This window comes from Bos indicus, chromosome 6, assembly GCF_029378745.1.
Source record: "Bos indicus isolate NIAB-ARS_2022 breed Sahiwal x Tharparkar chromosome 6, NIAB-ARS_B.indTharparkar_mat_pri_1.0, whole genome shotgun sequence".
Taxonomy (NCBI): Eukaryota; Metazoa; Chordata; class Mammalia; order Artiodactyla; family Bovidae; genus Bos; species Bos indicus.
In genome coordinates, this window is record NC_091765.1 from 38,219,975 (window position 1) to 38,244,493 (window position 24,519).

Below are 24,519 nucleotides of genomic sequence, written 5' to 3' on the forward strand. Positions count from 1 at the left end.
AAGAAGAACAGTGACATTGTAACAGCACATTCAAGCTATCAAAGAAACACTGAAATCTCAAGCCAGCAAATATACTACCAACCTGGCTGATAAATGATTTTTAACTGTTACATTTCTATAAACAGTTTTGCAATATATTATATCTATCACTTATTGAACACAAAAGAACTTTTGCAGTCTTGAGAAAAGCAACAAAATAAGGAAGACCAAAAGCATACAAAATTTTCTTCTGCCTACAGTAATTAACAAAATAAAGTCAAGGAGAGATTTGAGAATGGTAAAAAGGAAAGCCTAGCAGAAGACTAGCCCTGTGACTGCAAATCCTAATGCCCTAAAAATATGGAGAAAAACTAAGGACAAAGAAGGAAATAATCAAGAATGGAGTAGAGACTGACATATTAAAAACTCATATGTGAGAAAAATTCATACATTTTAGGTTTCTACTACAAATTTTAAATGACAAAGTATATCAATATTACCTTTCTTTCGAAAGAGTGCATTTAGGTAATTTTCTGCTTGGCATTCAATCTTTTCAGTGTTGGACTGGCCCTGAGATGATAGTTCCTCTGTTGGTGTTGACTGTGAAGAATCAAGAGATGGTATACAATCCTAAAAGTAGAAGAAAACATCATAAAAAAATTACTTTTTATTTAAACATGGGACTTCATTAAAATGACAAAAAGAAATTCTCTAAATGTTCATTTGTTCTGTCTTTTAAATATATGAAATTATATACAGAACATAAAATTTGGGGAAGAAGTCAGGAAAAAAGAAATTTATCTTTGATAGAGGGCCAAACTAGCCTTATTTCTTAGCAAAACTACTGTCAAAAAAGAGGAAGGGGGAGAAAAGATAAAATATATTGTTAAATAAATTCACTATATAGCATGCCAGTAATGAGAGTTTTAAGAACAAAGCAGATGTCTACCCACTAACATGACCAAAATGGGTGCAAGTTCTCCAAGTTCCCATTTCTTCTCTGCCATTCTCACAACAGTATTAAAAGAATTAGGACTTCCTACCATACAAGAAGATTCTACTTGTCTAGTTTATGCCCTGTTTACAGTAAAAACTGATAATTATTTCACAGGAGATAATTACGATATCCAAAAGACTTCATGAAAAAGTAAAAATCTAAAAAGTAGTACATTATCTTCCAACCACTGATTCCTAAGAAATCAGACTGTAAGGTAGTCTCAGATCAAACTAGGCTCACCTTTGTTGACCTAAATACAAAACAGAACTGAACTGAACTTTACGAGTCAGGAGTTTTAAGAAACAAATGTGAAATAAGCAAAAAAGATGAGTGTATTGGGATTTTCACCTGCAAGTTAAGCTAAATGTTAGACATCTAACATGAGACTTCAAAATATTCTTCTCATTATCAAAATCAAGTATTTAAATTTCACTGTAAGTCCCAAATTCTCAGAACAAATTAAGTTTAAAAAATTTGTGTTACAACTGTGCAATTAGTTTAGAAATAATTTGATAGCACTAAAACTTACACTGACTGCTTCTCTTTGTAGGTTACAAAATGAACATTTTTCATCCATAGACCAGTCAGTCAGCTCTTCTGGTTCACAGTCTTCAAAAGAGGGAAAAATATTGATTAAATACACTAACTTTATATAAAAACAAATAAAATTACCACTCTCCACAGCAATGGGTCATATAAAAAAGCTAACTACTAAAAGTAAGGGGGAAAGGCCTAAAAAAAAACTAAACCCGTGACATTTAAAAAGAAATATGGAGAGTAATTTTGCACTATTATTGGACAAAGTAGCAAGAACAATGAGCTGGCTATAAATTCATTATCCAACAATAGAGTTTTAACACATTATTCGACCAGGGTATTTCTGCAGAAACTAACACCTGTAGCATTAACATGTCACTGGTTAATAATGTGTTAAGTATCATTTAACCTTCTGAAATACTCGATTTATTATTGTCTACTAATTTTTATTTTCACTATGAAAGAAATCAGAACAGACAGGGAGATAGGGGATAAGGGAATAAATTTGGCACAAATGACAATATAAAACAGAGAAATGGAATAAAGCACCAGAAAAACCTACAAATTTGAGAACATGGAATGCTGTCCAAGAAAATTTAATAGAAATCCACTACTAAAAAGTCAGATCAGATTTTTTTATTACATTGCTAAAGGATTTGTTGTAAAAGTTAGGGTAAAAAACAAGTAAACAAGTTACATTATTCATTACGAAACATGGATTTTTTTCATAAGAATGTTCCTTATAATCCAACTACTGGAATATATTAGAGAGTTTGTGGAAAACATTTTCAAATGAAGGAATTTTATGAAGAAATTATAACTTTGCCATCCTAACTATACTTGGTATAGACAGAGATTTTCAAACTTACTCCTTGCAACAGAAACTCCCTCCAATTTCTTTTCCCAAATAAGTTAATACACAGAACCTCAAATACAGAAACCATCATCATCTGAGGCAGCTACATTAGAACTAATTTGAAAAGCACTGGTGTACCACAGTAATTTCTTATACTTTTGAAATGTTTAATGAAATTAAATACTTGTTTTCTGCTAAACAACAAAGGAAATAAACTCATCTTTCTGGAATGATAATGAATAAATACTAGATAGGTTCAGCCTCTTGCATTAATTCAGATACACAGGTCAGAATAGAAGATATATAATTTGTTGGAATATAAAGAGTACAGTGATAGATTCCTTTCATTTCTGGCAGTGGTCCAGAAATATTCCCATTATTTATTTAAACTTGGAAAGAATAGGGAATGGGAACGTAAGATCCAGTATGAAATAATGGAAAGATGACTGGATTTGAAGTCTCCAAAAATCTGGAATGGAACCTACTAGTTATAGCCTTGCCAAGCCAGGCTTTTAATTTCCATATCTGTAAAATAAGGATTCTGTCACCTAACTTATTTGTGATCAAATTTTTAAAATATTAAAATATTTTATAAACTACAAAACATCATGCAAAGGCTAATTATTAGTCAGGTAGAATCACTAGTCATTGTTTTTTAAATTCTGTACTATGACACATGTATTTAATAAAGTTAGTTTGCAGAAGACAGATAACTTTAATTGAATATCTGCTTAAGAAAACTGATCAATTTGTGTAAACAATCTGACAAATCAAAAGGTTTACATAATCTATACAATTAAAAACCCAGAACTGTAGTTATGCAGGTTCACAATTTTTTCCAACTTTTTACCCAGTCATTATATCAGAATCACAGACTCACACTCTTGAATAAGACTATGCAGTGTCTCTTACAGAGAGTGAGGCACAGCTTTCCGACCAATGAAATGAATATATAAGAAGTGACAGTATACCACTCTAAACAGAGGCTTTAAAAGACATGGCAAATTCCCCATGGCAATTATCTTGAACTTTCACCATCCAACATCAGAAGAACTTGCCCCATAAAGCCATTATCCATTCAGTCTGGAACGTGGAGTCATGAGGAGATGTAAACCCCATCCACAGCCTAGACTCCAATGAATAGTCACCCATAAGCATGAAATAGATTCTGAAGCTGTTTGTTATGCAGCATTACTGTACTAAAACTTGACTCATATGCCAAGCATAATTTTGATAGATCAAGGAAATCTTACTGCTTTTAAAAATTATGGCCTCAAGAACCAGAAATATGAAAGGACTCCAGCACTGGGATTTTTTTTTTTTTTTAATATTTATTTGGCTGTGCCAGTCTTAGTTGCAGTATTCAGAATCTTTGGTTGCAGCATTTGGCATGTGGGATCTAGTTCCCTGATCAGGGATAGAACCTGGGCCCCTTGAATTGGGAGCACAAAGTCTTAGCCACTGGACACCACAGAAGTCCCAATTAGGATTTTTGAAAAACAGCTAGTAGGTCTGGAAAAGGTATTTTTGAAAAATCATTGAAAGGTTTCATAAAGCTTAAGTGAAAAATACGTTGACTCAAAGGACAACTTTGGGTTAATTCAGACAATTATCAGTTGTAAAATAAAATTGGGCGTGCTGAGATAATCCTTATTTATTTTAGTCACTTTAGGTGAAGTTCTTCAAGGAAATTTAATTAAAATAAATGCCTAAATAGTTAAATAAATGGCACTGAATATTCAATGATTACATAAATGCCATTAAATGTTACTATGTTTGGAAATCTATGAATTTACTTGAAAATATTTACTCTTTATATAGCAACTTTTAATTTTCAATCCAAATAAATGCTGGTGGTATACATTTTTTATATATAGGAAAAGCGATTTTGAAAAATCACCTGGAGGCCAGACTTCTCCCTCTGTCCAGGTTGTCCTTTCAGGTCATAAAAATTAAATAAGCACTACAACAAAACACATTCATTTTATCTCTCAAACAAAATTTGACAATAAATCAGATAGTCATCTCTAAAATAAGTTGTCTCTCATTTTGAAATTTTAATACATGAAGTTATAAGCTCAAAAAGGTCAAATTATGTACCTTATACAACTAGCCTTATTAATAAAGGCAATGTCATATATGAAAACTGATAGTAAATGAATGATCAAAATCAACCTTTCCACCATGTATGCATATTCTTGTGGTCAAAGTCTGGTTCATTTACCTAGTCTATCTGGGAAGGTAACAGACTTTGAAATTAGAGAGCCTTGTACTGAATCATGGTCTTTCCACATACCAGATGTGGTCCTGGGCAAATTACCTTCTCTGAACATCAATTTCCTCATCTGTAAAATGAGGGTAATAATGGCATCTTAAGGCTGAAGTAAAAATTAAATAAGAACATTTGCAAAACACATTAAGTCCAGAAAATGTTACTTTCATTTTAACTAATCACACTTCTTTTGAATGTTTTTATTATCTTCAGTACCCTCTAACCACAAAAAATAAATCTGCAGTTCCTAAAGACAAAGCTCAATGAAAAATGATTAAAGAGAATACTGAAACTAGATTTTTCATTAAGATCACAAGATAGTGATTATAACTTTGTTAATTTTGATAAAAGATACTGAACAGTAGGCAATAGAATTAAAAGATAATCTTTAATTATGAACTATATATTAACTAAACTGAAATTACAAAGAGAAAAACTATGATCTCATCATCTAGAGAATAATGATTAACATTTTGCAATATATCCTTCCAGTTTATATTCTATGCCTTTTAAAAAATTAGGATCAGTTGATTTTTTTAAAAAATCAATAAAATGATAAACCTCTAGCCAAGTTAAATGAGGAAAAAAGAAAAAAACAACAGAAATGAAAGAGGGGCCATCACTATTGATCCTATGAACATTAAAAGGATAACAAAGAATATTATGGAAAACATTATTTTCCCACCAAACTGGGTAAAATGGACAAATTTCTTGAAAGACACAATCTATCAAATCTCACAAAAAAATACAAAACCTCAAAAGGCACTTATCAATTAAAGGAACTAAATCAATAATTAATAGCCTCCCCAAACAGAAAGCACCAGCCCAAATGGTTTCTCCATAATCTGTTCCATGAAACAGAAGCAGAGGAAGTATTTCCTCATTCTTGACTTCAAAAACCTGTCTGGATACCTCACTCAAGAAGATATGCAGATAGCAAAAAAGTATAGGAAATGCCATTAGAGAAACATAAATTACGTCAAGATACCACTACACACCTATTAAAATAGTTAAGTACAAAACACTGACAACACGAAATGCTGGTCAGCATGTAGAGCAAAAGGAACCTAAATTCACTGCTGGTGGGAACACAAAACAGTACAGCCATTCTTGAAGATAGCCTGACATACTCTGTCCAAAGGATCTAGTGATCATGCTCCTAGGTATTTATCCAAATGAGTTGAAAATGTATGTCCACACAAAAACTTGCACACACATGTTCAGAGCAGGCTTAATCATGATTGCCAAACCTAGGAAGTGATAAGGAAGTCTTTCAAATAGGTGAATGGATAAGCAAACTGTGGCACATCTGGAAAAGACAGTTTTATTATTTTGTTCTACTTTATTGTACTTCACAGATCCTACACTTTTTTTTTTTTTTTTACAAACTGAAGGTCTGTGGCAACACTGTGCTGAGCAAGTCAATCAGTGCCATTTTTTTCCAAGAGCATTTATTCACTTTGAGTCTTTGTGTCACACATTTTTGTAATTCTCACATTTCAAACTTTTTCATTATTATATTTGCTATGGTCACCTGTGATCAGTGATCTTTTAACTATTATAATTGCTTTGGGGTGCCAAGAACTGAGCTGATATAAAATGGCAAATTTAATTAATCAATGTTCTATGTGTGTTCTTTATTTTATTGAAGTGTAATTAACTTACAATGTTCTGTTAATTTCTGTTGTACAACAAAGTTATTCAGTTATATATATACACATATTGTTTATATTCTTTACCATTATGATTTAATCACAAGACATTTTATATATTGTGCTATACAATAGGATCTTACTGTTTATCCATTCTATACACAGCGGTTTGTATCTGCTAACCTCAAAACTCCCAATCTATCCCTCCCCACCCACTTCCTCTTGGCAACCACAAGTCTGTTCCCTATGTCTGTGAGTCTGTTTCTGTTTCATATATGAGTTCATTTGTATCATATTTGAGATTCCACATATAAATGATATCACGTTATATTTGTTTTTCTGATTTACGTAAGTATTTGTATTTCTGTTTATTTCACTTATGATAATCTCTAAGCACATCCATGTTGTTGCAATGGCATTATTTCATTCTTTTTATGACTTAAGTACTATTCCATTGTGTATATATACCACATCTTCTTTATGCATTCATCTGTCAATGGACACTTAGGTTGCTTCTGTGTTTTGGCTATTGTGAATAGTGCCGCTATGAACACACTGTTGCGTGTATCCTTCTGAATTATAGTTTTGTCTAAATGTTATGCTCAGGAGTAAGATACAGGCTCATGTGGTAACTTCATTTTTATTTTTTTGAGGAACCTCCATACTGTTCTCCGTAGTGGTTGTATCGGCTTACATTCCCACCAACAGAGGAACAAGGTTCTCTTTTCTCCACTCCCTCTCCAGCATTTGTTATTTGCAGACTTGCATCTTCTCATGTGTCTTTTGGCCATCTGCATGTCTTCTTTGTAGAAATGTCTCTTTAGGTCTACTACCCATTTTTCAATTGGGTTATCTGGTTTGTTGTTGTTGTTGAGTCATATGAGATGTGTGTATATTTTGGAGATTAAGCCCTTGTTGGTCACATAATTTGCAAATATTTTCTCCCACTCTGTAGGGTGTCTTTTCGTTTTGCTTATGGTTTCTTTTGTTGTACAAAAGTTTTTAAGTTTGATTAAGCCCCATTTGTTTATTTTTGCTTTTATTTCTATTGCCTTGGGAGACTGGCCTAAGAAAACAGTACGATTTATGTCAGAGAATGTTTTGTGTATGTTCTTTTCTAGGAGTTTTATGGTATTATTTCTCATATTTAAGTATTTAAGCCAAATTGACTTTATTTTTGTGTATGGTGTGAGGATATGTTCTAACGTCACTGATTTACATGCAGCTGTCCAACTTTCCCAATACCACTTGCAGAAGAGACTGTCTTTTTTTCCACTGTATATTCTTCATGTGTGTGTTCTGACTATACCACCAGATAGCCTGTCCTCAATCTGTCTCCCTCTCATTGGGCCTTATTCCCTGAAACACAACAATATTGAAATCAGGCCAGTTAATAACCCTACAATGACCTCTAAAAGTTCAAGTGAAACGAGGATTTTAAGTCTTTAAAGTCTCTCGCTTTAAAATCAAGAGCTAGAAATGATTAAGCTTAGTGAGGAAAGCATAAAGTTGAGATAGCTGAAGGCTGGGCCACGTATGCCAAACAGCCAATTTGTGAATGCAAAGAAAAAGTTCTTAATGGAAAATAAAAGTAAACACATAAATGATAAGAAACCAGAACAGTCTTATTTCTAATATAAAGAAAATTCTAGTGGTCTGGATAGCCTGCCACAATATTCCCTTAGAGAAGTAAAGTCACTCCGTCATGTCCGATTCTTTGTGACCCCTTGGACTGTATAGTCCATGGAATCCTCCAGGCCAGAATACTGGAGTGGGTAGCCTTTCCCTTCTCCTTCTCAACCCAGGGATCGAACCCAGGTCTCCCACATTGCAAGCAGATTCTTTACCAGCTCAGCAACAAGGGAAGCCCAAGAATACTAGAGTGGGTATCCTTAAACCAAAACCAAAGACATTCCCTTAAGCCAAAGCCTAATCCAGAGCAAGGCCCTAATTCCCTTCAATTCAATGAAGATGAGAGAGGTGAAGAAGACACAGAAGTCTGAAGCAGCAGAGATTGGTTCATGACGTTTAAGGAAGGCAGACATCTGCATAACATCAGAGTACAAGGTGAAGCAACAGCGCTGATGTAGAAGCTACAGCAAGCTTACCAGAAAATCTACCTAAGACAATGAATGAAGATGGTCACAGTAAACAATAGGATTTTAAATATAGATGAAACAGCCTCATATTGGAAGAAGATGCCATCTAGGACTTTCATAGCTAAAGAGGGAAGTCAATGCATGACCTCAAAGCTTCAAAGGACAGACTGACTCTTGTTAGGGGCAACTGATGCTGATAACCTGAAGCTGAAGCCAATGCTCATTTACCATCCCCAAAATACTAAGTATCCTAAACCCAAACTGTGCTCTATAAATGGGACAACAAAGCTTGGATGACAGCACATCTGTTGACAACATACTTTACTGGATTTAAGCTCACTGTTGAGATCTACTATTCAGAATAAAAAAATTCCTTTCAAACCGTAAACGTGACTGCTCATTGATAATGTGTCTGATCATGCAAGAGCTCCGATGGAGGTATACAATGAGAGTTATGTTGTTCTCATCTGCTAATACAATAACCATTCTGCAGCTCATGGATCAGGAATCATTTCCACTTTCAATTCTTATTATTTAAGAAAAACGTTTCATCAAGTTATAGTTGCCATAGACAGTGATTCCTCTGATGGATCTGGGCAAAGTAAACTGAAAATTTTTTAAAAGGATTCACCATTTGCCATGAAAAACATCAATGATTCAAGGGGAGAGGTCAAAATATCAACATTAACAGGAGTTTTGAAGCAGCTGATTCCAACCCTCATGGATGACTTTGAAGGGTTCCAGACTTCAGTGGAGAAAGTAGGTGCAGATGTGGTGGAAACGGCAAGAGAATTGGAATTAGAAGTGAAATGTGAAAATGTGACTGAGTCATTACAAACTCATGATAAAACTTCTTTAGCATAAGAAGAAGGTGCTTCTCATGAATAAGCAAAGAAAGTGGTTTCTGAGATGGCATTTACTAGTGAAGATGCTCAGAAGATTGTTGAAATGGCAACAAAGGATTTAGAATATCATATAAACTTAGCTGATAAAGCAATGGCAGGTTTTGAGAGGACTGACTCCAATTTTGAAAGAAGTTCTATTGTGAGTAATAGGCTATCAAATAGCAATGAATGATACAAATTGTGAAAGGAAGAGACAATCAATGTGGCAGACTTCATTGTTATTTTATTTTAAGATATCACCACAGCAACCACCACCTTGATCAGTCAGCAGCCATAAACATCCATGCAAGATCCTCTACCAGCAAAACAATTATGACTTGCAAAAAGTTCAAGAGATGGTTAGCACATTTTAGCAATAAAGTATTTTTTAACAAAGTCACACTGTCTTTTTAGACATAATGTTATTGCACCCAGTAGACTACGGTATAGTGTAAACACAACTGTAAAAAACTAAAAGTTTACATGCACTGGGAAACCAAAATTTCATGAGACTCACTCTATTGTTACTCTTCTTTACTGCAGTGGTCTGGAACTGAACTGGCAATACCTCTGAGGTATGCCTGTACAGTTGGATAAGTCTTTGTGAACACACTGAGAAAAGCTACTATAGCTTATATAACTAACTATAAAATAGTATTAGGTTCTCTGGTTTAATATAAATAATCATCAATTCATATTACAAAACTATTCATTTTTTATTTAATACTAGGTTATGAGTTCCTAGTAGGCAGAGATCCTATGTATTCATTTTTCTTTCCTCACTGCTCATCCCAGTTTCTAACACAAAATAAGTATTCAAAATATGTTACCCAATAAATCTAAAAGGTAGTTTTGTTTGCTCAATCATCATAGTGCTAACAGTTAGGGGGAGAAAAGGATATTAAGCCAAAAATATTAAATGCTGGTCAATGTTATAAGTCATGGATTAGCAAACCTTTACTATAAACAGCCAGAGAATATATTTTAGGTTGTGGACGTCATAGAGTTGAACCATTCAACTACTGTTGAAGTACAAAAGTAGCCACAGACAATATGTCAACAAATGAGAGGGGGTGTTCCCAATAAAACTGTACTAACTGGACATTCAATTTGAACTTCATATAGCTTCCACATGTCACAAAATATTAAATCTTCTTTTGATTTTTTTCAACTATTTAGAAACATAAAAACCATTCTTAGCTCACAGGCCATTCAAAAACAATAAGCTGGATCCAGCCAACATACAATCACTTTCATACCTCGGATATAATTTCTCTTTGAAATGTGGGCACAGCTAGAGAAAAACCAAAGGGATCTATCAGCCACTTTACACATGCCCACTGTACTCTCCTCATATATTAGTAAATATCCATAGTCAGGGCAAGTAAATCAGACGATCTTAAATCAATATGAAAGAAACTAGTTTCCTGGTAAGACATGAGAAAGGACTAAGGCAGAAAATAAGGGTAAATTTCTGCTTAGAAGTCATGTGACAGCAGAACAAGTGAGTTTTGGGTTGGCAGAAAAGAGGCATAGAGTATAGGGAACTTCTCAAGGGGTACAAAAAAATTCACAATATTCAAAGTTTCTTTGGAGACTTGACTCCAAAAAACAGTTATATTTTCCTCAGAAGGACAAAAAGTTGTGAGAAGAGATCAAAGAAGACAAAGTTAGAACCTCTGTTTTCAACAAATTAAAAATTAGAACACGCAAAAGTTTCTTTCAAAACCATTCAATTTGGAGGCAACTCTGAACAGATTTCAAGAAATAAAATATGAACTCCTCAATATACAAATATATAGGATAAAAACCTTTACATTAAAAACATACTGTATACCAGAGTTGACTTTTAAGGTAGCAGTATGAAATTTAGAACATATTTTTCCACAAAATAGTAGCAAATTGGCAATGCAGTCTATTTAACTTAAATGTATTACAAACTAAAAATACTATGCATTTAATAACAAAAAATAATTTAGAGTAATATATAAGGATCCCATGCTAACCAATTAATCTGATACCTGTGTTTTGGACAATGAATAACAAAAGTTCAGATTTCCAATAATTTAGATAAAAACATACACTCATCTAATGTGTCTCTTGAATACAGATTTGTATAACGAGAAATATCTACACTTGGTAATCCTAACATCTAAATATTAAGCCATTTTAAACAATGATAAGAACAAAGAAAGCAAACATTTAAGAAGAGGATAAGAAAAAAACTGGAGACGTCTATAGTGGATAGCTTCCACAAACCTTTTCAAAGGCTCTTCTACACTTTGATAGCACTGTTGTAACTTTCCTTCAAGATATAATACGGCTGTCTTTCTTTACCCTTGCACACATATAAATTTATTACTATAATTAGTATCATCCCTCTTAAGTCTGCAACTTTGATTAGAAGCCTTTTTTTTTTTTTTTTAAGAATTCAAAAATGCAAAGAAAAGAAGGAAGATTTTTACCTAAGAAACCTGGAAGAAGGCAACATCAGTATGTGCCTGTGTTTGAGAAAGACTGAGTTCCACAGCTTAGTTAATTTTATAAATCCTGCCATCAAAAAAAGCACAAAAGAGGATATAAAGTACAAGATCTGCCAGAATTAAAAGAAAAAATGGGATGGTATAATTCTCCGAATTAATTATCACAGATATACGATGTAATATTTTTCTGCCATTAATGATGACACAGAACTTCATGTATCTAAATGATATACTAGTGAGCAAAGTCAGTAAGCACAAAAACCTATACACACTGTACACACAGTATGAACTACTTTAATAGAGGAATAATTACTTCCAAACATATTTAAAATTTATATACAAATGTTAAAGGTTATCTATGGGGTTGTGGAACTAAGAGTATATTTAAGATTTATTTGTATTTTCTAATTTCTAAAAATGAACATGGGTTACTTGTATACTAAGGAAATACTAGTCTAAAACAAAATACAAGACTTTATTTCATTAGGACATTCTGCCCTTTATACACTAAACAACTAATTTCTGAAGGAACATAAATATATACCTATGTAATTATATAAAGATAAATTAAAATTCGGGAAGCAAGACGCTTAAAAGTTACAAGTTGCATCTTGGGTTATCAGTAGGCAATTAAGTATAATGCTGTTTCTGATCTGAACAAGGACAGCAGGTTTAAAAAGAAAGGTTGAAGAAATACCAAACATATGTTAAATATTTGCTTTTTAAGATTTTTTTCCTTTATGCTCAGAAAAATAAGTGAAAATAAAACCAGTTTTGCTTATAAATAATACATCAGGTAAAAATATTTAATGCAGTATTAAACTATGATAAATGAAATAAGAAATGAATAAAGATAGAAAAAGGTTTTAGCCATAAGAATAATAAAACACTAGAACAACAACAACAAAAAAAAAACACTAGAACAGGCAGTTTTCAGTCTTCATCCTAAAAGTCATGTTCTGCATGGGTATCATTCATCTGACTGAACATGGTGGTTGGCACAAATGGTCTTTGATACAGATTTCAGCTCTATGGTTCATAATTAAATTATTCTGCTCAGCATAAAAAAATGAGAGAGAGAGACAGAGGATGAGTGGAAACTTTTGATTGCTCCTAACATCACTATCTCTCCCTCAACTCAAAAGATTTATTCGCACAAAATACCTTGGGTCTTTGTAGAATGGGAAGTACCAGGAGAACAGAAGGTAACAGAGTTAGCATATAAAACTGAACAGGTAAGAGATTCAGAAAGAATTATATCAAAACCGAACAAGAAAATCTACACTAACATTGCCCATTTTGTGAATGAGCTATACTATAAAATTTCAAGGTCTACAAAAATGTCCTCTCATAATGCTCTGTTTCCAGGCAAGAAATAAAAAAACTAAACTATATCACAGCAATTATAGCATAGATCAAAATTTTCTACCAGGATTTCTGCTAAAGTGTTTGGAAGAGAAGCCTATAATAAACAACAAACAGTATTAAAACTCTGAACACACACAGCAGGATATCTCAGAGTAACAATCTGAGTTCCAGGCTGCCTATATCATAAGTAATAAGAGATATTCATCTAATTCAACCCCTTTGAGTTCTCTTTAAGAATAAGTCAGGGAACATAATGTTTAAAATAACAAAAGTTAAATTTTATCATTAAGCTAAAAACCAAGCTTTGTTTTCTATTTTGTACTAAAATAGCGTACTAAAGTTACAATATTAATAACATTATGTAATAACAGAAATAATATTTGGCTCATTTATTTTAAAGTATTTTCTAATTAAACAAGATCACAAATTCATTTTAATATAAAGCTAGTATAAAAAAACTATTTTTCACTTGTAAAATGAACTGAAGATTAAAATTTTAAAATAAAATTTAAGAAGTATTACCTTCAAATAAACTGAGGTCTCTTCGTAGCCGTGGTCCATAAAGCCCTTCTAAAATACTCTCAAAACCTGTGTTATTAAAGAGAGAAAAGTATATTAGCTACTAAAAAAGCTTATCCATACACTCTACGTGAGAGTGAATGTGTGTGTGTGTGTGAATGCGCACACGCTCAGTTACATCTGATTCTGTGACTCTATTGGACAGTAGCCCACCAGACTCCTCTCTCCATGGAATTTTCCAGGCAAGAATACTACAGTGAGTTGCCATTTCCTACTCTAGGGCGATTTTTCCAACCTAGGGATCAAACCCATGTCTCTTGTGTCTCCTGCAATGGCAGGTGGATTCTTTACCACTGTGCCACCTGGGAAGCCACACTCTACATGAATCTGATAATTTTAACATACTATGAGGTGTCATTTTCCCTTTAGATGAATTAACCTGAACTGGGAATATGTAAAACAGTAAAAAGTCACACAATCACTACCAGGAATTACGACTGTAAAAATATGTATGTATATAAATATTCAAATGTAAATATTCACTTCTAAAACAAGTAAACTTCTTTGTCATTTTGAAACATTCCCAGGTTAAAATAATGGGCAGGTTTGTTTTGCAATGACTTTGTAGAGAGGAAAAGAATAATTGGAAAATACATGAATTACAATCCTGTTTATACTGGTTACGAAAAAATGTTAACTTTTTAAAAAGTAGCATCTTTAACTTCAATTTTATAAGTGAGTAAATGAGTGTCAATAGGGAGAAATTCTTGCAATTTCTTACAATTTAAACCTACTTACACAAAATAAAACAATTCTGCCTTTTTTTAAGGGAAAAGTTTAAACGTACAATTTAAATTCTTACAATTTAAACCTACTTGCAAAAATTAAAAAACAATCTTGCCTCGTTTTAAGGAAAAAATTACTGAAAATCTTATTAACAAAACTCTAGTTCATGAATTCATAGAGTATACTACTTTCTGAATATACTAAGATTTTATAATTTTCTTTTTGAAGTCTGTATCATATTCAGTATTAAGAAGGTTACTGACAAACTATAAGACATCCAGAGGAAAATGGGCAGGATGGCAAAATAACTGGGAAAACAAGAAAAGTAACTACTTTAAGGATGTTTAAATTATGAAGGAAAAAAACTAAACACAGTATGATAGACCTGAAAAATGAACTATAAAGTAGATTTTCTATGTAGTTATTTTTAAACTATAAAACAGTAGAAATATTTCTATAGGAATGTTTCATAAATCATAAAATGTTTTTAAAAAACAAAAACCTCTATAATCAAGATGCATGTTAAAATCAATGATGTCAGTCAAAAAGTGACAACATTGTTTAATTTAGTAGACTATGAAGAAACAATGCATCTTAGAACTAATGTCTTAAATTTTACCAAATAAGGTAGGTAGCTACCATGATACTTGGTAAATACGTACTTTAATAAAATTTCTGTGAAATGATTCAGAGCTAGTTCCCACAGTGGAAAGTTCAGGTAGAAAAGTGAATGAACTCCCAAGAATGCTTTCAAGAATGCTTACAGAAAAGACTTACTATTAGACAAAGATTCAGATGAAACAACCCCCAAATCTCTATTAACAAGATATTCATTTTCTGTGATCAATTTACTCCAAAAGTAATACTGCAAACAACTACTTTAGGATACTATTCTGTGGTATTTTGGACAAACTGTATAGGCGCTCCCTAGATAAGCATACTGAATTTAAACAATGACTATTTCCTAGATTTAAGTCTGAAAAGAAAGCAAACAGGGACTTACATTCCTGTTCTACTAGGTTTCCCAACTCTTCAAAAGATAAGACCAAGGTCTTATACATATAGCCTGCTAAGATTTATTCATATTGCATAGGATTGGTGCTAAATTAAATGATACCTTTAGTTTAAAAGTTTTGTTTTTTTGTGTGCTTATAGAAACACAATTGATGTTTGTATATTGACTGCATCTGAAGACATTGCTGAACTCTAATTATAATAATTTATCTGGAAATGCTCTTCAGTTCAGCTCAGTCGCTCAGCCGTGTCCGACTCTTTGCGACCCCATGGACTGCAGCATGCCAGGCTTCCCTGTCCATCACCAACTCCCAGAGTTTACTCAAACTCATGTCCATTGAGTCAGTGATGCCATCCAGTCATCTCATCCTCTGCCATCCCCTTCTTCTCCTGCCTTCAACCCTTCCCAGCATCAGGGTCTTTTCCAATGAGTCAGTTCTTCACAACAGGTGGCCAAAGTATTGGAGTTTCAACTTCAACATCAGTCCTTCCAATGAATATTCAGGGCTGATTAGGATTGACTGGTTTGAGCTCCTCGCAGTCCAAGGGACTCTCAAGAGTCTCCTCCAACACCACAGTTCAAAAGCATCAATTCTTCGGTACTCAGCTTTCTTTATAGTCCAACTCTTCCATTCATACATGACTACTGCTCTACATACACAAATATATCATCTATAGATAATGGTGAGTTCAGTTCACTCGCTCAGTCGTGTCCGACTCTTTGCGACCCCATGAATTGCAGCACGCCAGGCCTCCCTGTCCATCACCAACTCCCAGAGTTCACTCAGACTCATGTCCATCGAGTCAGTGATGCCATCCAGCCATCTCATCCTCTGTCGTCCCCTTCTCCTCTTGCCCCCAATCCCTCCCAGCATCAGAGTCTTTTCCAATGAGTCAACTCTTCGCATGAGGTGCTCAAAGTACTGGAGTTTCAGCTTTAGCATCATTCCTTCCAAAGAAATCCCAGGGCTGATCTCCTTCAGAATGGACTGGTTGGATCTCCTTGTAGTCCAAGGGACTCTCAAGAGTCTTCTCCAACACCACAGTTCAAAAGCATCAATTCTTCGGTGCTCAGCCTTCTTCACAGTCCAACTCTCACATCCATATATGACCACTGGAAAAACCGTAGCCTTGACTAGACGGACCTTTGTTGGCAAAGTAATGTCTCTGCTTTTCAATATGCTATCTAGGTTGGTCATAACCTTTCTTCCAAGGAGCAAGCATCTTTTAGATAGATAATGGTAGGTTTTGTTTTTTTTTTCTTTTTTAATCCTTACAGATTTTTTTTTTCTGGCTCTTGCTTCACTGTCTTATCTAGGACCTCAATATGATGTTGAAAATTGGTGGTGGCAGTGAGCATTGTTGACTTACACCCAATCCAAATGGGAAAGCATTCCAAGTTTTATTATTAATAAGTATGTTTGTTGTTTTAATAGAAATACTGCTTATCACACTAAGGAAGTTCATTCCATGTCTAGCTTGCTAGGAGGGTTTTCCTGCCATGCAAAGATACTGAATTTTATCAAATCAATCAATCAGTTTATATTTGATTTAAAATATTGTATTCCAGGTATATAACACAGTAATTCAGTATTTTTATAGGCTACACTCCATATAAAGCTATTATAAAATACTGACTATATTCCTTGTGCCGTAGATTACAATCCTATAACTTATTTATTTCATACCTAGTAGTCTGTACCTCTCAATCCCTTTCACATACTTTGCCCATTCTTTCACTCCTCTTCCCTCTGGTAACTACTAGTTTGTTCTATCTGTAAGTCTGTTTCTGTTTTGCTATATTTGTCAGTGATCAATTAAATTAGTTTTAGTTTTTAGATTTCATTTATAAGTGAAAAGATACAGTATTTGTCTTGCTCTGTCTGATTCATTTCACAAACCACAATACCTTCTAAGTCCATCCACCTTGTCACAAATGACAAAATTTCTTTCTTTCTCATTTTTTACAGGTGAGTACCAAATTTGACTTTACCTATAGATGGTAAAGAATCTGCCTACAATGCAGGAGACCAGGGTTTGATCCCTGGGTCAGGAAGATCCCCTAGAGAAGGGAATGGCAACCCACCCCAGTATTCTTGCCTGAAGAATTTGATGAACAGAGGAGCCTGGCGAGCTACAGTCCATAGGGTTGCAAAGAGCTGGACATGACTGAGAAACTAACACTTTCACTTTCCAAATTAAATTCTTAAAATCTATGACTTTCCTGGTGGCTCAGACAGTAAAGAATTTACCTGCAATGCATGAGATCTGGGTTTGATTCCTGGGTCAGGAAGATCCCCTGGAGAAGCAAATAGCAACTCATTCCAGTATTCTTGCCTGAAGAATTTCATGGACAAAGGAGCCTTGTAGACCACAGTCCATGGGGTCGCAAAGAGTTGGACATGACTGAGTAAATAACACTTTCACTTTTCACCAAATTTATTTTGAATTTATTGAAATAACCATGTCATTCTTTCTTAAATCTCTTAATATAGTGATACAGTGAATTACATTGAATAAAACTCCCATTCTTGGGAAAATCCAACATTATCATGAGATATATTTGCTGGTTTCTTGATTAGCCTTTTCAAATTTTGGCATCTATAGTCACTAATGAGCCTGGTATGTAAATTTCTTTTGTACTTGATCAAGAATTTATATGAATGTTATGCTACTCTCATAAAATGAGTGGCAATGTCCTTTCTTTTCCTCTTCTCTGAGAAAATATTAAGAAATACAGGATGCCTTGCTTGAGCATTTAATATGCCAGGAATGTCAACTGGGAATAAAGTCTTTCTGAAGCACTCACCACTGATCAAATTTATTTCACTGTTAAAGCAGGGGTCCCCAACCCTTGGACAATGGACCTCTACCAGTTCATGGCCTGTTAGGAACCAGGCCACACAGCAGGAGGTGAGTGGCCGGGTGGGTGAGTGAGCAAAGCTTCATCTGTATTTATAGCTGTTACCCATCACTCACTCACATTATCAACTGAGCTCAGGAAAACAAGCTCAGGGCTCCCACTGATTCTGCATTATGGTGAGCTGTATAATTATTTCATTAGATAGCACAATGCAACAATAACAGAAAAAAAGTGCACAATAAATGTAATTCACTTAATCACTCTGAAACCATTCACTCCACCCCAGCCCCATCCATAGAAAAATTGTCTTCCATGAAATGGGTCCCAGGTGCCAGAAAGGTTGGGGACAGGCTATGATAAAGGACTATTCACAAATTCTGTTTCTTACATTAGTCATAGTTTTCTGGGAACTTGCCCATTTCAACTATATTTTCCAATTTATTTGCATAAGATATTGCCTTGTATGTTTCTATCTTAATGTCAACAGTATTGGCAGTCATGTCCTTTTTGCTTCTCATTCCACATATTGATTACTTATTTTTCTTTTTCTTCAGCTGAGCTTATTAAGTTTCTCTTTTTTTAATATTTAGAAAGAATTCTTTTTTGACTCCTTGATCCTCTCTATTGCATGTTTGTTTTCTTACCCATTAATTCCTGTTTCTGTTTTTATTTCCACCCCCCCCTTTATTTTGCTCTTATTTTTTCTTCTTGAAATGGATTTTAGCTAACTTTCAGCCTTTTTCTCTAACATATGCATTTAAAGTTGTTGATTTTCATCTAATAAGCTGCATTCCACAACTTTTAGTATGTCATATTTTCTTATCATTCAATCTAAATATTTCCTAATTTCCATTATCTTCTTTTTAGATTTCAAACATACAGTGTACCCTTTTCATAAATATCTAACTTAATTATACTGTAGTAAAGGAAAATGTCCAACATGATTTCAATCCTTTGAAATTTTCTGAGATTGTTTTTATGGTCAACACATAATTTTTGAAAATTCTCTACATATGCTTGAAAAGAATGTGTATTCTAAAACTGTTGGATGCAGCATTGTGCTTTTTAATCAACCTTATACAGTTTTGGGTTTTCATGCCTGTTTTTTTCTATCAATTGTTGAGAAAAGTAAGTACAATCTTCTATGAAATTGTGGCTTTGTCTATTGCTTTTGTATTTCTTCAAAATTCAGCTTTACAAGTTTTTGACGCCATGTTATAAAGTCCTTATAATTTTATAATTGTTATATCATCCTGGTGAACAGAACTTTATATAATTATGAAGCAAACCTTTTTATTTCTAGTAATGATTTTTGCATTTGTCTCCCTAATGTCTTTTTCAATTATTTCTTTACAACCTTTCTGTATCATTAAATAATATGTAATTTCTATTTTTAAAAAAATACTATGACATTTTGCCAAAATTCAGTAATTTAAAAAGAGTTTATATCTAACTTTAAATTCCTTATCTGTTTTTGTTCTATTGTATCAAGCTTCTATTTTTCACCTCTCTTGCAAACTTTGGAATTTACTGAATATCACTTAATTTTCTTTTTCCTCTATCAGTATGAAAATTATGCCTTCTATTTTCATACTTTTTGATGTTATCCCAGAAATTAGGATATAGGTCTAACATTAATCAGATCCTTACTCATCCTTCCATGATTAGACCTCCTTCCAATTTATGCTATTGTTCTATATATTTCACTAAACATTATGTTCTTTTATGTTTGCACACACATTTACCACTGTCTCTGCTCTTCATTATGTATCATATCTCAGAGTATGATCTAGGAATATTTTCCCTCTGCCTTAAGTATCTCCTTTACTGAATTCCTGTTGTTAACACCTTTCCTAAGACTCCCATCAAAAGTATCTAAGTTGTTCTCACAATATACTTCAATATACTTTCATGCTGCTATCTCTCCCTCCTATATTTTACTTTTCTTTCTCTTTTCTTAACTGCATTTGGTTAATTTCTTCTACTATATATATATTCCACTTCACAAATTCCATCTATTGTGCAATCAACTGACAAACACATCCTCTTTTTTAGTCGATTTTATAAAGATAAAATTGTCATACAATACTATGCACCAATTTTTAAAAATAAAGTTCAATAAGTGTTGATAAATGCATACTCTCATTTAACTAAAAACATAATCAAGCATAGAATATTTCTATCAACTCAAATAGTATCTTTGCACCATCTGAGTAAATTTTCTGGAACAACCCAAAGCCCTATTTTCTGTCATTATACATTAGACCTGTCTTTTCTATAGCTGCATATAAATGGAATCAGAGCATATATTGTTTTGAGTCTAGCTTCTTTTGTTCAGCAACCTGTTAATGAGATTTATCCACACTGTTGCATATATTAACAGTACTTTTACTTTCTATGGATATAGGACAACTTATTTATTAAGTCTCATGTTGATGGACATTTGAGTGTTTGAAAGTCTTTGTGAATAAACATTATCATTTCTCTTGAATAAAATGTTATTTCTGGGCTGAGTGGTAAGATTTTTTTGATTGTTAATACTTTAAGGAACTGAACAGCTATTTTGCAAAACAGCTGTATTCTTTGACATTCCCACCACAGTAATATGTGAGAGAGTCAGTTGCACCACATCCTTATCAACATTTAGCACTGTCAATCTTTCTAACTTTAGCCACTCTAATAAATATGTATGGGCGTACAATTGTGGTAGTAATTTGCAATTTCTTAATGAATAATGATTTTAAGCATTCTTTCTATAGAAATGTCTTTATTTTGTTATGGCAACAGAGTTATACTTGCTTCATAAAGCAAACTGGGAAATGAACCATCCTCTTCTATTTTCTGAGTTTGTATGGAGTAGTATCTATTCACTAACTGGAAACCAGACCTGGAGTTTCTTTTCAGCAAAGTTTTACATTATGAATGCTGCTTTTTAATTCAACAGAAACCTATTCAAGTTATATATTTCTTAATTGATCAGTTTTGGCTGTTTGTATCTTATAATTTATTCATCTAAAATTGTGCAAAAGATTTTCATACTACCCTTTTAGTGTCTGTACAATCTGCAGTGATATCCCTCTTTCATTTTCTGTATCAGTTTAATTACCTGCTCTACTTTTTTATTGATCACTCTGGCCAAAATTTTAGCAATTTTACTGATTTTTTTCAAAATACCACTTGTGGTTTCAATAATTTTATTGTCCATCTTTTTCTATGTTGTTTTATTCTACCCTATCTTTATTATAGTCTTCCCTATAATTACTTTTTGCTTTATTATCTTTGCACTTATCTTTCTAGGTTATTAAGGTAAAAGCTTAGAATACTGATAAGTGACTTTTGTCCTTTTCTAATAAAAGCATCTGAAACTATACATTTCTCCTTACTCACTACTTTAGATAAATCTCATAAACTCTGATAAATTATCTTTCCATTTTCATTCAGTTAAAAATGTTTGTAATTTCGCTTATGGTGCCTTATGTGCCCAGGTTATATCATGTACTGTTTAATTTCTAAATATTTGGGAATTTTCCAGAAATCTGTTACTGAATCCCAATTGAATTCCTTGTGTTCAAAAAACATGCTTTGTTAGGTTACAATCATTTTAAATTTATTGACACTTGATTTCCAGGTAGTATATGATATACTATGTTGGTGAATATTCCATGAACACTTGAAAAGAATGTGTATTTGCAGTTGTTAGGGGGCATGTACTATAAATGTCCTTTAGGCCCAGCTGACAAAATGTTCTTTCAGTCTTCTATATTTCTATTGGTTTTCTAATCTTTCTCCTCTAAGTTCTATCAGTTTTTGTGTCATATATTTTGAATCTCTGATATTAGATGCATATTTTTTTAACCTTATGTCTCCTTTGTGAATTGATTTCATTATTATAATAAAATGGTCCTCTTTATCCTTGTTCTAAAGTCCTGTAAGAGCTTTTGCGCACCAAAGAAAACCATAAAGCAGACTAAAAGACAACCCTCAAAATGGGAGAAAATATTCGCAAAGCAACTGACAAAGGATTAATCTCCAAAGTATACCAGCAGCTCATGCAACTCAATATAAAAAAGAAAAACAACCAATCAAAAAATGGGTAGAAGACCTAAATAGATATTTCTTCAAAGCAGACATATAGATGGTCAATAAACACATGAAACAATGCTCAACATAGCTCATTATTAGAGAAATACAAACCAAAACTACCATCAGGTATCATCTCAGTGTCTGTGATGTTCATTTATGTTGTAGCACATATTATTACTTCACCCTACATTTGTACATCCATGTGATAGCTGATGGACTGTTTTCACTTTTTTGGCTTATTGTCAATAATGCTGCTATGTATATTTGTGGACATATATTTTCATTTCTATTGGGTAGGTACACACAGAAATGAAATTTCTAGGCTATATGGTATTTTTATGTTTAACATTTTAGGAAACCACCAAACTGTTTTGCAATGTGCCTAGACCATTTTATACTCCCACTAGTAATTTCTTCAGTCTTACCACTTGTTTTTTCAATTATAGCCATTTTGGTGAGTATGAAGTAGTATCTCATTTTCCTAGTGACTAATGATATTGAACATCTTATTATGTGTTTATTGGAGTAGGAAATGGCAACCCACTCCAGTATTTTTGCCTGGAAAATTCCATGGACAGAGGAGCCTGGTGGGCTACAGTCCACAGGGTCACAAAGAGGGAGACACGACTGAGCATGCACACTGTATTACTGGTAATTCACATATGTTCTTCAGTAAAATGTCTATTCAAATCCTTTGCTTATTTTTCTTTTTTAAGTATTTATTTGGTTGCAGATTCTAGTACCCAGACCAAGGATCGAATCCATGTCCCCTGCATTTGAAGTATAGAGTCTCAACCACTGGACCAGAGAAGTACCTGCTTATTTTTTAGTTGGGGTCATTTGCCTTTTCATTATTGAGCTACGAAAGCTCATATGGATATAGGGTCCTTATCAGATATATGATCTATCTGCAAATATTTTCTACAAGTCAGTGGGTTGTCTTTTCACTTTCATAATGATGTCTTCTGAAGCACAAAGTTTTGTAACTTTTTTTAGTTACAATTTGTCAATCTTTTTTGTGTGTATCTGTTTTTAGGCTCCCCATTATTTGTCTACTCCTAAGTGAATACCACAATGTGTTAAGGATTACTATTTGATGATTTTAAAAAATATTCTTAGTATCACTCAATGACTTTCTTAACAAAGGTTCAACATATCATTTATTGGAGCTACTCTTGCTTATAGTTTCTATGATCAACTAAAAATGTCAACTCAAAAGAAAAAAATTTTTTTTTGGTATATGGATGTAGCCAAATTATATCCAGTAAACTTATTATACTCTTCTGATTGTTTTAATAATATACCTGTGGATTCTCTTATATTATTATATACAAATGCCTATGGAAAACTACAACTGTTAAGTCCTTTCAAATCACTGTGCTTCCCTGTTCTTTAATTTTATTTTGCCTAAGGCCTCCACTTAATAATAAACAGAACTGGAAACACCCTACATACACAAGAAGAAAGATGAGAATTACAGCATGCTTCACATCCAAAACTCTGCAACACAGAAGACAATGGAATGACACCTTGAAAGTGCTGAAACTATCAACCCAGAATTTTGTACGTAACAAAAATATCCTTCAAAAATAAAGGTGAAATAAAAACATTTCAGACTGACAAAAACTGAGAGATTACCAGAAGACCTGCACTACAAGAAACGTGAAAGAAAATTCTTCAGGCAGAATATATTACAACCCAGACATTTGGATCTACAGAAAGAAATGAAGATTCCTCCAAAAGGATAAAGATGAAAAGAAATGTAAAAGAAAATTTCCCATTTGAGGGGACCAAATCAAACTTGAAAGCTTTTGCATAGCAAACCACAAACAAAATGCAAAGACAATCTACAGAGTGAAAGAAAATATTTGCAAATGATGTGACTGACAAGGGCTTAATTTCCAAAATATAAAAACAAATCATACAACTTAACAAAAAAACTAAAACCCTATCAAAAAATGACCAGGAGACCTAAACTGACAATTCTTCAAAGAAGACATACAAATGGCCAACACAACCTGGAAAGCTGTGTATGCTGCATCTTGGCAGGTGCTTTAGCACCTTCAAAAGTCAGTTTTTCTAGGTTGATTCAGTGAGGTTCATAAATGTATTGTTTGGTTTATAGTT

At 33.3% G+C, this 24,519-nt stretch overlaps 1 protein-coding gene across 12 annotated transcripts in view; it reads right to left on the reverse strand.

Annotated features, from left to right (window-relative positions):
- Positions 1-24,519, reverse strand: part of LCORL (ligand dependent nuclear receptor corepressor like) — a 179,136-nt gene that overhangs the window by 114,632 nt on the left and 39,985 nt on the right. For 7 of the 12 annotated variants that reach the window (XM_019962498.2, XM_070791198.1, XM_070791199.1 and 4 more), the window contains exons 2-4: positions 13,650-13,715; positions 1,506-1,585; positions 480-609 (exon numbers count right to left, since the gene is read on the reverse strand). In XM_019962498.2, coding sequence (XP_019818057.2) covers positions 480-609; positions 1,506-1,585; positions 13,650-13,715 — 276 coding nt within the window. Of the gene's footprint in view, positions 1-479; positions 610-1,505; positions 1,586-4,269; positions 4,333-13,649; positions 13,716-24,519 lie in introns of all 12 variants that reach the window. The other 5 variants (XM_070791206.1, XM_070791203.1, XM_070791205.1 and 2 more) reach the window with 2 other exon arrangements.